The sequence below is a fragment of the Poromitra crassiceps genome (assembly GCF_964638095.1).
Source record: "Poromitra crassiceps genome assembly, chromosome: 8".
Taxonomy (NCBI): domain Eukaryota; kingdom Metazoa; phylum Chordata; class Actinopteri; order Beryciformes; family Melamphaidae; genus Poromitra; species Poromitra crassiceps.
The window spans coordinates 49709525-49724831 of record NC_139629.1 but is presented as its reverse complement, the minus strand read 5'-3'; the positions used below and the strand labels follow the sequence as shown (position 1 = coordinate 49724831).

The 15307-nt window shown below is 42.0% G+C and overlaps 2 protein-coding genes across 2 annotated transcripts in view; both read left to right on the top strand.

Annotated features, from left to right (window-relative positions):
• Positions 1-8190, top strand: part of lad1 (ladinin) — a gene marked incomplete at its 5' end in the record, with an annotated part of 10172 nt that extends 1982 nt beyond the window's left edge. The window contains 10 exons of the mRNA XM_083641284.1: positions 2664-2805; positions 3242-3337; positions 3632-3675; positions 3844-3886; positions 5155-5198; positions 5355-5421; positions 5540-5674; positions 5797-5886; positions 7089-7211; positions 7925-8190. Coding sequence (XP_083497410.1) covers positions 2664-2805; positions 3242-3337; positions 3632-3675; positions 3844-3886; positions 5155-5198; positions 5355-5421; positions 5540-5674; positions 5797-5886; positions 7089-7184 — 757 coding nt within the window. The 3' untranslated portion in view covers positions 7185-7211; positions 7925-8190. The remainder of the gene's footprint in view (positions 1-2663; positions 2806-3241; positions 3338-3631; positions 3676-3843; positions 3887-5154; positions 5199-5354; positions 5422-5539; positions 5675-5796; positions 5887-7088; positions 7212-7924) is intronic.
• Positions 8191-12084: 3894 nt separating this feature from the next.
• tnnt2a (troponin T type 2a (cardiac)) overlaps positions 12085-15307 on the top strand; it is a 20704-nt gene continuing 17481 nt past the window's right edge. The window contains exons 1-2 of the mRNA XM_083641780.1: positions 12085-12107; positions 14319-14387. The gene's annotated coding sequence lies outside the window, so the exon portion shown is untranslated. The remainder of the gene's footprint in view (positions 12108-14318; positions 14388-15307) is intronic.

Below are 15307 nucleotides of genomic sequence, written 5' to 3'. Positions count from 1 at the left end.
AGACAGACAGACACACCGACAGACAGACAGACAGACAGACACACACACACACACACACACACACACACACACACACACACACACACACACAATCCCCCTTTTAGATTTCTAACCCCACATAGGATAAGCAATAACCACGCCCTGTGGCGCTGGGATTGGCCAGGAGCAACACTGGAGGGCACGCAGCCCAGCGATTACATGAACCAACTGAATAGCTCTTGAGAAAGGACAGCGGGCTGCTCTGACTCCCGCTTCTGCCTTGTGCCTTGCTGTTGTGTGTTTATTTTGCACCCGTCCTCGTCCATGTCTCCCTGTCATATCTTCCCTGCTATCTGATCGTTCCCGTTTTCCCCTCGGCTATTCAACACGTCCTCACCGCCCTCGCAAACTGATCGATCATTTCCTCATTCCTCCGATGATCAAACACATCTCTTGATTACTTTCTCCCGGCTGGCACAGAGGAAGTCGACTCCAGCTCGTGCAGCGCGCCGAGGCGCGTTTCAATGGCGTTTCTCCTGTCTGCACAAGGAAGCGTTACCAGTTTTCTGCTTTTCCTCCTGCTCAATTTCAAAACAACAGCTGCGGTATGTGTTTGTTCACGTGTTGTCTTAGATGATAGGGACCTGATACCATGTGACAGGCTGGGGAAGTGTTTAAACTACGCCCTGCAGTAATAAAAACAAAAACACGTCAAACACGTCATTGGCGGGGAGGGCTATTTCTGATAACACGTCAAAGACGTCATTGGCGGTGAATGAGTTAAGCACCAACAAGAACCAAATACAGCCTATAAAGCGATTTGATCATGTTAAAACATTTGCTTATGAAATAGTCTTCGTGAGGCACACCACATACAGTATATTACAATATGTAAATGTGTCCTTTTGGAATGAAGGTCTTCAAATATTGACATACGTCTACTTCTGGTCACAAACATTAGCCATAGAGAGGCAAAGTGAACGTCACTTCCTGCTTCAGCACTGTACCAGAGACTTTCTTCCGCAATTTATTTTCCCATAGACATTTCGTAAAATGCTTGTAAAAATAGTTTTACTCGGTCGAACCAAACGGTGCAGCTATATTTAGAATCGGGAGAGACCATAGAACATTTCACTCGGACCAAAACTCTTTTCAAAGAGAGGACAAAAATATTTTCTTTAAACCCGCTTTTCTTTTAACGTTTTGGTCCTAGTTAAATGTTATGCGATCTTCCCTTTTTCGAAATACATCTGAACCGTTTGGTTTGAACAAGTAAAACTATTTTTATAAGCATTTTACGAAATGTCTATGGGAAAATAAATGGCAGATGAAAATCTCTGGTACAGTGCTGAAGCAGGAAGTTACGTTCACTTTGGCTCTCGATTACACTTAGCACACCAGGTGCATAATGGTGACCTGCCAGTTTGAGGTCATTAGTTATTAGTCCATCGGTACAAAGCATGAATATGTCAACATCTATCGTTGCCAGATTGGACACTGAAGGAAAGATGTGACGCATGCTTTTCCCCATAGTTTTTTTTTATTATTATTTTTTAGTAACTTTATCATCCCTAAAAAGGAAACTGGTCTGAGAGAGACACCTTGCAAAAAAAAAACATCTCAAAAGTACACTGATAAATAGGGTTCAGTCAAGACTTGAATACTGTAGAGGTTTTAGTACAATTGACTTTTCCTAAGCCCCGCCCCTTTTTGCTTGCTCGGTCAACTGTCCCCTTTCCTGTTATACTGGACACTGTAAGTCTATGCAGGACTGTTCAAACCACGCCCTCTTTGAGCTCTAACTCCTCCCTCATACTTTAAGCTACAAACTCCATTCAAACTTTAAATGGGTCACCACTTTTAACACTTTAGGGCCTAAAGTATTAAAAGACGAGCCTAAAGTTCAGGCTAATCTTATTCAGCTTTTAGATATCTTTTGTACTTTTTGAGAAATCGCAGTTTACATTTTACGATTTTTCCCCCAACGTTTATGATGGCAGCCTATATGGAGCCAGCCTAGAGTGCGCGATGTGACAATTCACTCTAGCTGACCTTACATGCTGCTGCCATTATAAAGGCTGAGAAAAGCATAAAATATAAACCGATTTCTCCAAACGTACAAAAGATAACTAAAAGCTGAATAAGAGCAATAAACTATTAAAAGTTGTGACCCTGTTTAAAGTTTGAATGGAGTTTGTAGCTTAAAGTATGAAGGAGTAGTTAGTTAGAGTTCAAAGAGGGCATGGTTGAAAAGTCCTCCCAGTGTCTAGTTCTAGAATAACAGGAACGGGGAATCTTAAAATGTCTTTTTATTGTTGTATGTATCTTTTTATATGGACCCTGAGTCTGGATTAAAGTTTTGATTGATTGATTGATTGATTGATTGATTGATTGACTGACTGGGGAAAGAAAAAAGTCCATTACAACAGTGGTGTGGACCTGGATGACCGGCTTCTTCCTGATGTGCATCATGTTATCTTCCATTGAGCTTTTAGCCGACTAATGTTTGTGCTGTTTGTAGTTCTAATGTTTGTGCTGTTGTAGTTCTAATGTTTGTGCTGTTTGTAGTTCTAATGTTTGTGCTGTTGTAGTTCTAATGTTTGTGCTGTTGTAGTTCTAATGTTTGTGCTGTTGTAGTTCTAATGTTTGTGCTGTTGTAGTTCTAATGTTTGTGCTGTTTGTAGTTCTGTCTCCATCTCCCTCGACAAGAGTCCCTCTGCTCCTATGAGCCCAACCCTGTCGCCCAGAGAACACCTGCCCTCGCCCTGCCAGAGTCCCTCTCCTAGGGGAGCTCACAGTCCCATGCAGAATGGACACACACCGGAGGTAGTGTAACACACACACACACACACACACGCACGCACGCATGCACACACACACACACACACACACACACACACACACACACACACACACACACACACGGTGCAACTTGTAGATGACATCATTTTAACTACTAACACACTCTGACTCATCCTTTATGGTTTGCTTGACAACTGGACTATAATGTCTTCAAGCCATGCTGACGCTCCTGCACATCATTTCAACAAAGCAATAGCACCCCCTAGTGTTACATTATCAGTGAAACTTACCTACTTTCTACACTACAGTAGCTCCAGGGTTTGCCCTTGCAGCTGGCAGAAAGCACCTCGAAATACACCGAGGATCGAATATAGCAAGCAAATAACAAGGATATGGATTATTACTATTATCACATCCTGTCTAGTGGCAAATAATTCAATTTGTTTGAACTGTACCGCAGGCCAGCGAGAATGAATCTTCCTCCAATGGTTCAGCCGCCTTCCAGACAACCAGACCTGCCTTCGCCAAGCAAAGCCACAGGACTGCATCTTTCAGGGTACACACACACACAGGCATTCTTCCCTGACACCTGTTGACGTTCCCTTTTACCTATTTGACTGTGAACACGATCATATCTCCGTCATTTGCTTGTGTCACTCAAGCTTTGGGCCTATGCTAATTTATGCTAATCGCTAAGCAAATGTTTACCTGCTTTTACTGTTGGCTGGATGCTCTGTTAACACATGAGGACAGGTGAGAAGGAGCTGTTGACATTCAGATCACTGTGAGGTGTGATGGTCTACTCTGTGACCGTTAACAAACTCTGACATCGTGTCTTCATTTCCCACAGCTGATGAAGAAGAAGGAAGAAGACAACATGCCTTTTCAGAGGAGGTAAGACTCTCCCCCTCTCTCTCTCTCTCTCTCCCCCCCCCCCCCCCCCCCCCTCTCTCTCTCTCTCTCTCTCTCTCTCTCTCTCTCTCTCTCTCTGTTTCTTCTCTTTGTCGCTCTCTCACTCGGTCTCTCCCTCACTTCATAGCCCACTGTTTCATTCTATTTCAGTGCGAGTGTCCGGATGGCTTCCAAGAAGTTTGAATCCAGCACAGTAAGATGATCATTTACTCATTTCACTAACACAGACCACACCATAGTTCGAAACAAAATTAATTTATTGTAGTTTGAGTGTTTGGGTGCAAGTCGTAATGGGGTCGGGGTGCGGATGATGTTGATGATGTTCGACTAGTCAGGAACCCGGGGGGGGTCGAGACTCAGGGTGGGGGTAACGTCTCCGGTGAAGCGCCTCTTACGTGTGGAGCGCGGCTTCACAGGGATGGAGTCCCGGCTCCATCAGCCCCCCCGTGGTTCCTGTGAGCAGAGGATAGAGATTCAAGGTTATGCAGATGCCAACAGTGGCCCTAGCTAACATGTTTTAGAATTGTTGTGGGAGGAAACCGGAGTACCCGGGGAAAACCCACGCAGCACGAGGAGAACATGCAACTCTGCACGTGCTGCCCGTAATGGATTAAAATAGGGTTGGGCGGGAGGGTTGTTACATCTGATGCAAACAGGGTTTGGTGGGATTGTGGCGTTATATATAGGCTACAGTAGATTGGGTTGATTGAGCCCAGGTGAATGGATTGGAGGAGGTACAGGTGATTACATTTACGTGGTGATGAGTGACAATGGTGTGGTCTCATGTTCCTGAACCTCAGTTATCTCAATAACTCCATTTAACATTTTTTTAGCCAAGGACCCCTTACAAGATAGAAAATATACCGGGGACCCCCTCATTCTGATTTGTGATTTTGGGCTAAGCTTAATTGTTTCCAAGGTAACGTGCTTGACTTTTAAATTGATAGGTTTGTTAGATTAGAATGGAATCCATGAACCATTTTAGATTTAAAGCATACAATATTTTCGTTGAACTATGAAGCTTTTGCAACAACAAAGTTTTTATTTTTATTGTCCTGAAAACTTTTCTCGCGGACCCCCTGGCAAACTGTCACGGACCCCTGGGGGTCCCCGGACCCCCATTTGAGAACCGATGACGTAAAGTGATTGTTTTTTTTGGCTTTACTGCATCCAGTTGCTTTAATGAGATGTATGGGCCCACTCTAACGGGAACATTCTTTCAATATCTGCTGCCTGACCGTGATAACTAATGCGTGTCCAGCAGCAGCAGCAGCAGCAGCAGCGGAAGAATATTGTTATTTTGGACTCAGTAAAAAAGTTCACAGACCATTTATTTCCCCTATATGCATGAATGTATGCATTCAGCTTGATGTAAAAGTGCATTGGAACTGTAATGTCAGTGTTATGTAGATAGGTGTCATCGTTTCTCTGATGTCACTTCTGTCTCTGTGTTCGGACCAGGAGCAAAATCAAGATGAAGACAAAGCGTCTCCTTTCCAGAGGAGGTGAGTTTATATTTGTAGTTTTTCTTTCTTTAAATACCGCTAACAAAGGATTTGAAGTCATCTTATTATAGTTAGGCTATAGTATGTTTCCTCAGTGTACCTGTGTGCAGGTGTGTGCTTCTGCAGCAGTGTGAGTGTACTTTCTGTCGTGTCCAGCTCCAGACAGAGGGTTTCATCCAGGTCCATCCAGGAGAAGATGGAGAGATTGGCCCAGGCTGCACAGGTCAGACTCTCTCTGTCACGCCAAAAACGCAATGAAGAAATAACGTGTCAGTAACAGCGCTGGGCACAGCCTTCAAACCATTTCTGTCGTCTGCTTGTGCGTGCGTGTGTGCGTGTAGAAGTCGGATGTGCTGCGCTCTCCAGACGTGACCCAGAGGACCCTGTTCCTGCTGGACGAGGTGTCCAGGAAGAGAGGGCTGTTTGAGAGGGAGCAGCAGGCAGCTGGCTCCACCACCCCCGGAGTCTCCAGACAGGTACACTCACACACTGGAGCCTAAAGCTTATATAGGACTAGGAAATTCAGTTTGATTCATTTGATCAACTATAAGAGTGATAGTTCTGTTGACTAGCTCCCATCTCTGGTGCTGTTTGTCAGGAATTCCGGGGCTTTGCATCAGGAATGTCGGACCGGATCAACCGCTGGCTCAACAAGGGCAACCAAGCTGGGTCTCCTCACAACCCCACGGTCAGTTGGCCATTTTTTGTCAATTTTTTTATTGCTTTGACATATAGACACATAGGTCTATATTGATGTTACAATGCAATGCAAAGCTTCATGTCACAAGCAGTGACCACTGTGAGTGCAGTGTCTGACAGCTAGGTGGCAGTAGCACTCTGTCAACCTGCTGGCCTCCCTAATTCCCCAAGAAGTGGTGTGATTGATCTCCATGCTGGATAATGCTGGGCAGGTTTTCACTGTTATCTGCTTATCTTTGCTTACTTACGGAATGAATTGTCTTAAGATTGAGATTTAGTGGAGGGTATACCCATCTCAGTGACTCAATCAACTCAGTTACCTGCCTTATTGTTTGTACGATAAGTTCACATTAAGTTGTGTACCTTAAGATTACATAACGCACACTGATTGGCATTTTATGTTCGAAATGTTCTATATAAATAAAGTTATTATTAAATTAAGTTATTATTAATAATAATATTATTGTTGTTGTTGTTGTTGTTGTTGTTGTTGTTGTTGTTGTTATTATTATTGTTGTTATTATTATATTAGTATATTATTATATTATTATTATTATATTATTATTATTGTTATTATTATTATTATATCATTTACCATCTAAATTCATACTTCAGATTAGCATTTCTATTCTGAAAACATGACCTTGTGGTGATCACTGAATGGAGTTCAGAGTTACTTGTTTGTTAAGCATGACATGATTGGTTGATTTAGCTCAGCGATGAAGCTGCTTAGAGTGTTGTATTTGGCAGAACATTATTATGCCATGAATGGCATCCTGTCCTGTAGCCCATGGCTAGTCCTGTCCTGTCCTGTAGCCCATGGCTAGTCCTGTCCTGTCCTGTAGCCATGGCTAGTCCTGTCCTGTCCTGTAGCCATGGCTAGTCCTGTCCTGTCCTGTAGCCATGGCTAGTCCTGTCCTGTCCTGTAGCCATGGCTACAGGACACAGTCATCTCTCTTTTATCTGAATATGAATCAGCTGTTTGGGTCTCATCCCAGACATGGAGAGTCACCAGACACCTTTCTTTTGTCTGATTTTTTTTTTATCAGTATTTTTCTTTTTTCTTTCGAGTCTAGTCTGTCTGTCTAGACTTTTTTTTTTTTTTTTTTAACTGCAGATGTACTGTAGCGTATGACTGCTTGGCTTTTAAACAGAAGTGTTTGTGATCATCTCTCCATTTTCTATGCGTAGGACCTGAGAAATGTGGACATCAGCAGTAAGAGGAGCCTGTTTGAGAGCAGAGAGGACGACTTCCCAAACGCCGGCGCTGGCAACATCCTCAAGTGAAGGACGCCCCACTGTAACGCCCAGCGGGTGAGAATGTTACACCATGTAATATACTGTATATATTATTACCCTTATGTAATATACAGTAAGACTCAAAAACATCAGTGGAAATCCATTGCTTTGGTGATTGAATAAAACATAATTTTAATAAATCAGATTTGAGGCTGTTATGTTGTTAATCAACGAGGGGAGAGACCCAGAGGGGCATAAGTGACATTTTGGGCAAACATTTGTCAAATGAAAGCTCTTAGGGCACATGTGAATTCTAAATGAATCCAGAGTTATCATCATCATCATCATCATCATAAAAATTGCCTAGGCGGGCAGGCAGGCAGTGTCAGTTAGTCACGATTTGCACAAAACGTGACGGAAAACATTGTGATATCATCAGGATGTCACAACATGTTGCGCCCGTGGCGCATCGTGTCCAGTCTCCACCCGCTTCCTTCCAAATAAAAAGAGATTAGAAAACTATTTTGTTCAGTGAAATATTGTTAAGTACCATAAATTGTCTTCCGCATGTTTGTTAAGTTTTCATATTGGTCCTCCTCACCCCTCAATATGTCACTTACGCCCTTCTGGTTCTCGCCCATCGATGTTTTGGTTTGGCTCTCCGGCAAAGTTGGTCAATCAAATGTCACTTAAGTTACGCCCCTCTGAGTCTCTCCTGTAAAGTTGGTCAAAGGTCAAAGGTCGTGATTCTCACCCCTTGAAATGAAACGTTGTGCCTCCATTTGTAGGGTTTGTGACGAGAAGATGGGAAATGAGAGGAGGAGTGAACTGGAAGAGAAACGGATGCCGTGACTGATTGTTTTCTTCAAGCTTTTTATGTTTTCTTCTTCACTGCCAACGTGCAGCACAGGACATAGCAGAGACAAAAGAGAGGGCAGGAGTAGCTTCGGAAGACTGAATAAGACGGGTGTTGCTGTCTAAGATAAGATGTTCCTGGCATACACTTTTGTTTGCTTCTTGAACCCATTGATACCTGATGCAGCATTTGTGTGTGTATCCCTTTAAGACCGCGAACCGCGTTAACGCGGTTCGCGGTCTTAAAGGGATACGCACACAAATGAGGGATATACACGCAAATGCTGCATCAGGTATCAATGGGTTAAGTATTGGTGTGGCGCATTTCAAACATGGTTATAGTGCAAAAGGTGTGAAAACGTCAGAGGGGGAAAAAGTAGCGTAGATGTGTGTGAAGAAGAGAGGTGACAGAAACAAGAAAGAGCAGTGACATTTTGTTGTCAAAACTCTTCAGTCGTTTGCCTTTGACTTCATGTGATTTTTCAAGCACTTTAAACAGGTGAAGGTGTTATGCTTATATAATACCCTGGTCTTATAGAATGACATAACTGGGAATTCTGGGATTGTAATTGTATAAATGAGGTTTTTGTTGTTGTTGTTGTTGCTTTTGTTTTTGTGTCTGATCTGCCAAAAGATGATTTTATTTCACCATTCTACTTGTTCTATCTGTCCACATGGGCAAGATGCTGCCTGTCTAGGGAATAAAATGTTTTGTAACTATAATGTCAATCGTAAGTATTTATTTGACTGCCTACTAATAGCATACTAATATCTTTTGGCTCTCTCACACAACACAGGAACAGGCCTAGTCTAAAACATTTAGGAGGGGGGGAGTAGGATAAGAGTTGAACGTCTGTGTTTTGTCAGTGGCAGTGTGCCACACAAGGGTGTGTGTGTGTGTGTGTGTGTGTGTGTGTGTGTGTGTGTGTGTGTGTGTGAGTCAGTCAGTCCAGTAGACACTGTGACCCACAAGTAGCCTTTTTTGGGAATGGTGATAAGCGAGTACAAGCTATCTAAGAAGTTATTAATAACACAAGAGGGGGTCCTGACTCGAGGACCCTTCCCCTCTACACAGTCTCTCTCTCTCTCTCTCTCTCTCTCTCTCTCTCTCTCTCTCTCTCTCTCTCTCTCCTCTCTCTCTCTCTCTCTCTCTCTCTCCCTCTGTCCTGTTGCCCTCTGAGAGCCACCATCAGTCTTTTGGTCACCTTCTTGCTCCTCACTAAAACACTGAGGCCATCCCCGGCTGAAGAGACTGTCTCTCTTTCTTCATCACTCCCATCTGCCTCAGGTAAGTTGGACTGGTGTTACGACATGATTGGTACATGAACATACAAGAAGGTTACAGTACAATAGTAGAATAGTTGAGTTTACTCTGTGTGTAGTGTACTGTACTGTGTGAACCCGGTGCACTCTGTCAAATGAAGTGGTGACACAATGTAAAGAGGAACGTGATTTATGGGGAGTTATGGAGATAAATTAGCGGTAATTATGTGTTGAAGTTGACGTTGAAATTATCCTTTATTATATCCCCATGGGGAAATTCACCCTCTGTTGAGTGAGTGTTGGGTTAATGGTGTTGGGTTAATGTCCTGGTTTATTGCTGCAGAACTGAACGCACGCAGCGCCATGTCAGACAACGAGGAAGTGGTGGAGGAGTATGAGGAGTAAGTTGAACCTAGCTTTCGTTTTCATGCTTTCATGGACCTCAGCCTTTTCAAATCCAGTTTGGGTAACACTTTATGTTAAGGTCCACATTCACAACCAACTAGTTGCTTAATAGCACGCATATTAGTAACATATTTGCTGTTTATTAGTCATAATATAAATTATGATTATGAATTATGATTTTAACCTGCTTTAGTACTCTCACCTTATGAGGCCCATACTAAGCAAAGCATATTAAGATTATAATGAATGTACAACAGCTTCCTTACTTAGTATCAATAAGCAGTAATAAGGAGGTTATTGAGGGGAAGCGTCTTTGTTAATAATGGCATAGTAGTTGTAGAATAATATGGTCATGCAGAAAATTATTGATAAGTGGTTTATAATGACTAATAAATAGTCAATATGCTACTAATATGTATGCTAGTAAGCAGCTAGTTAATGGTGAATGTGGGTACTTTAATATAAAGTGTTGCCAAGATTTTTATTTTCTGCTCAAACGTTTGTACTGAACTGAACTTTTGTCACTTTTCTAAATGTTATGACAGACTGGTATAATAATAGCGTACATAGGCATACTTTCATGACGTCCATTGTCATAAAAAGATAGCTGTGTGTGTGTGTGTGTGTGTGTGTGTGTGTGTGTGTGTGTGTGTGTGTTTTGTGATGACTGATTGCTATGTGTTGGTGATGATCAGAATAGTAACTAACACATGTACATATCTGTCCTTCACAGGGAGCTGGTAGAAGGTAAGAAGTCTCATCGTGACTCACTGTGTTACGTCACTGAGAGGAAAGATCTGTTATCTAACATCACCTCTTTTCCTCTGGAGAAATGGAGCATAACCCAATATTGCGTTAGCATTGTAATATAGTATTTGTATTGAAATCATTTAGATATCTGAATTCTTCTTCCTATAGCTCCCCTTATGAGAAAAAAGAGAGAGAGAGAGAGATTCACATGAGAATATACAGCAATTGCTGTAAGAAGTGCTCAAGACAAATGAGAAAAGCATGCCATCTCAATTGTAGATGGATAGACTCTCAGATTTCTGATGTGTTTCTCCTTACAGACTTATTAGAGACTTTTAGAAGAGCATGAGTGCATATTAAAGACAAGAGAAACAAAATGAAAGAGCTACATGAGAAGTGTGAGATACAGTATAACAGAATGACACAGGTCAAAGCTAGTTCCTCAGGAGCAGAGGTAGAGCACAAGTATGAGAAAATGGACAAAATCTCAGACTGATGAGAAGAAAAGGAGATCCTATCTATGGGCGATGCTACTTTGTTTAGACAGGTGCATTCTGTGAGTCACCTACCCTACCACATGTTGCATGGATTTAAAATGAATCAGCGTACAGTACATTTTGTGGTCATGAATGTCAGCTGTCTCTGTATTTCCGTATAATATACTGTACCATTGTTTAATGACAAGATCTAATAGTGTATAGCATTTGATCCAGAAGTACAACATAAACTTGAGTGGGTGAATCTGCGACTGCTTTTTATCACCGACCCTAAGATGGTGACGCATAATCAGCTGTTAGCATAATAGTTTCCATAGCTGTAGGTAACTGTATATAGAATATCAATGTATAAGTAAGGGATAATGTATTGTGAGCCGGTGATTACTGGCGAAATAATGACCGACAGGTGCGCGGAGGGCTTAATCATTCACCTGAAGGTCATTATTTCGAGTAATCACCGGCTCACTATACATTATCCCGCTTAGAACACGGCCTACAACTAAATTATTTCAGTAATCTGACAAAAATAATTATTCAAATAGATTTTTTAATAGCGTTTTCAACGACAAAGCGGTTTCATTCGTAATTGGCACACAAGACACCACAGCTGCAACTGGTTGGCCTAATTAGTAGTGTCTTGCTGACAAAAGGCTCTTATCAACTGATTAATCCAGGTGTGGCAGAGCAGCGGTCGGTTGTCGAGAAATAATGACCGGTGAATCTTGTTGATTGACCAATCAGAATCGAGTATTCAAGAGAGCCGTGTTCTAATACTATATAATTACCACCTTTCATTCACCTTTGTAGCATTAAACACATAGCAATCAGTCAACACAAAACACACACAGCTTTACAGTATGCATGTCATAACACTGGACGTAAAGATAACACACCTGTACACAGTGTAAGCCTGTAAGTAGCCTGTTGTAGCAGTAGTAGAGGTAGTAGTTGCAACGATAGTAGCAGTAGTAATACTTGCAGCAAAATGTGTATAAAATGCAGGACCATAAACTTGTATCTTGTACTGTACTTCTAATTGATTGGAATTATTATTGATTATAATTATATATCAATTGATCAATCAATCAATTGATTAGAATTGATTGGACTTGTACTTGCATCCAGCTGTGCTTTGTATTCCATCTCTCTATGTTTTGCTGGCTGTGTTATTCAGAGGAGGGGACTGAGGCCGGCACTGAAGGTACAGTTACAGCGTGGACCTGTATCTCCTCTACGCTTTGCTGTCTACATCTCTCACTCTGACAGTTATGACTGCAGCTGATCACCATCATGACTGATCTGCACTTGTTTCACTAGGCTGCATCGAATGCATTTAACAGAACAAGTGATGGAGATTGTTGTTATGTCTTTAGGCTATACCTGTGATCGCAAATGAATCAATTGCTTTGGGCTTTTGGGATTTTCATGATTGATTACATTTGAATCACACATTCTTCTTTCTTTCTTTCTTTCTTTCTTTCTTTCTTTCTTTCTTTCTTTCTTTCTTTCTTTCTTTCTTTCTTTTTCTTTCTTTCTTTCATTCTTTCTATCTTTCTGTCTGTCTGTCTTTCTTTCTGTCTGTCTGTCTTTCTGTCTGTCTGTCTTTCTTTCTTTCTGTCTGTCTTTCTTTCTTTGTCTTTCTGTCTTTCTTTCTGTCTGTCTATCTTTCTGTCTGTCTGTCTTTCTTTCTGTCTGTCTGTCTTTCTTTCTGTCTGTCTTTCTTTCTTTGTCTTTCTGTCTTTCTTTCTGTCTGTCTTTCTTTCTGTCTGTCTTTCTTTCTGTCTGTCTGTCTTTCTTTCTGTCTGTCTTTCTTTCTTTGTCTTTCTGTCTTTCTGTCTGTCTGTCTTTCTTTCTGTCTGTCTTTCTTTCTTTGTCTTTCTGTCTTTCTGTCTGTCTGTCTTTCTTTCTTTGTCTTCCTGTCTTTCTTTCTGTCTGTCTTTCTTTCTGTCTATCTTTCTTTCTTTCTGTCTGTCTGTCTTTCTTTCTTTCTTTCTGTCTGTCTTTCTTTCTTTCTGTCTTTCTTTCATTCTTTCTTTCTGTCTTTCTTTCTGTCCTTCACTCTTTCACTGTGCTGGCTAGCTGGCTGTACTAATCAAGCCTGTGCTTTGCTCAGCAGGAGAGCAGGAGGTAGAGGAGGAGGAGGAGGAGGAGGAGGAGGAGGAGGAGGAGGAGGAGGAGGAGGAGGAGGAGGAGGAGGAGGAAGGTACGCTTTGAGCTGAGAACTTGTTTTTGGAGATGCTCCACCGATTAATAAGAGGCTGCTTTTATAGAGAGCCAAAGTCACGCCCACATCCAGGTTAGGCATGCGCACCAAGAGATCATCCGCCATTTATTTTCCCATAGACATTTTGTAAAATGCTTATAAAAATAGTTTCACTTGGTGAAACCATGCGATTCAGCTATTAGAAAGAAGGGAGACCATAGAACATTTCACTCAGACCAAAACAAAACCAAAACATGAAAAACCTTTTTTTTATCTGTTTTTTTTTTATGTTTTGGTCTGAGTGAAATATCTCCTGATATAGTTGAATTGTTTGGTTTGACTAAGGAAAACTATTTTTATGAGCATTTTACAAAGTGTCTATGGGAAAATAAATGGCAGATTAAATCTCTTGGTGCGCGGGATGTGGGTGTGACTTTGGCTCTCTATAAACATGGTGACAGCAGGGCCCAATGCTTTCATGTTAATGAGCACATTTTCTGGGCTAGATGTGTTACTACTACTAGAGTATAAAAGTTCAATCATACATTGACTACACAAAGTCAGACTCTTTTTTGCTGTCAAGAATGGAGCAATTTTAGAAAGTCTTTTACTTTGCTATATTTCCCCTTCAGATTTTAGGGGAGTGGCCTGTAACTATGTATTTGTGAAGGTATTAAATGTGTCGCCCATCATATTATTTGGGTCGAGCAAATGGGTCACGACATATCCCTGCTACCAAACACACACACACACACACACACACACACACACACACACACACACACACACACACACACACACACACACACACACACACACACACACACACACACACACACACACACACACACACACACACTCAATATCACTCCACTTCAGCAGCACTTGAGTGCTATCTGTTATAAATGCCAGAGGTGGGTAGCTCATTGTGAAGCGAGCTCTCTGTTATCTCTTCTCCAGCGAGGTTCTTCACCAACACATTCCTCATGATGGTGACATTAGAGCAGGTCTGGATGTTCACCAAAACCCCCTCCTGGCTCTCACGTCACGTCACGTCACGTCACGTCACTGCTCAGGTCACTGAAGTGTGACAGTGACATTGTCAATAAGGAATTGACTTGTTAGAACACACCCGAACATTCAGAGATAACTCGCAGAGATACAGTGTATGTGGCTGTTACAGTAATTACACTTCCTTCCTTCTGCCAGAGGCCGTGCAGGAAGAGGAGGAGCCTGCTGGGCAGGGGGAAGGAGAGGAAGAGGCCAATGACGAGCAAGGTGAGCAGGGTTTATAAGAGTCAATCAACACTATGTTGGCAGACAGGGGCGGCGCCTCCTATAGGCCACATGGGCAGCCTAGTGCGCCATCCCGAGGGAGGCACCTAAATTGTGCCCAGAAAAGAAAGGAAAAGTTATTCACTAAGTGATCATCTGTCAGAACAGGTTGAGTTCTACTCCCAGTCTATCTCCCGCCCTGCTCCCGACGAGTAGCTTTCAGTCAAGTCATAATAATAAATAAATATATAAATAAATAAATAAATAAATAAATAAATAAATAAATAAATAAATAAATAAATAGTAGTTAGGGTTTTATAGCGTAATGTATTAACCATATGGCAATGTGTGTGTGTGTGTGTGCGTCGGGTAGGCCTATGTTGTGTGTCGGGTGAAGGTAAGCTGCCTTTGCAGTTTGTTTATTTTCATTTAGCTGGGCTGTGCTTTTTACATATTTACTGTGTTGTTTTTCTTGCTTGTAGGTTTCGTTGTGTATTTAGCGACGTGTGATGCTGGCTAACGGGATGTGCACATTCCATATTGCGTAATGGTGAGAGAGGGACACCGTTTTTGGCATTGGGGACGGCAGCTTATGGCAATTTGGTAACAAAATACACGACAGGAATGAAGTAAAGTGTAATTATATATTATAATCATTCAATGACCCTGTTGATCTGTTTTGCACGGTGACCTGTGTGTGAAATAGTTCAGACGTGAGAACGTGTGGTGGATGGGTGGCGTTCATAGTTTTGCCCAGGCCGTGTGATTGGCAGGCCGTGTGATTGACAGGCCGTGTGATTGGCCCTGGCACTGTTGGCAGATACCTCTTGCATGCAGACACCCAAACACTTGAGACCGACGAGAGCACAAAGTGATTGGCAGAGTAATTCACACTTTCCATCTGTTTACGTCTGTAAGATTAT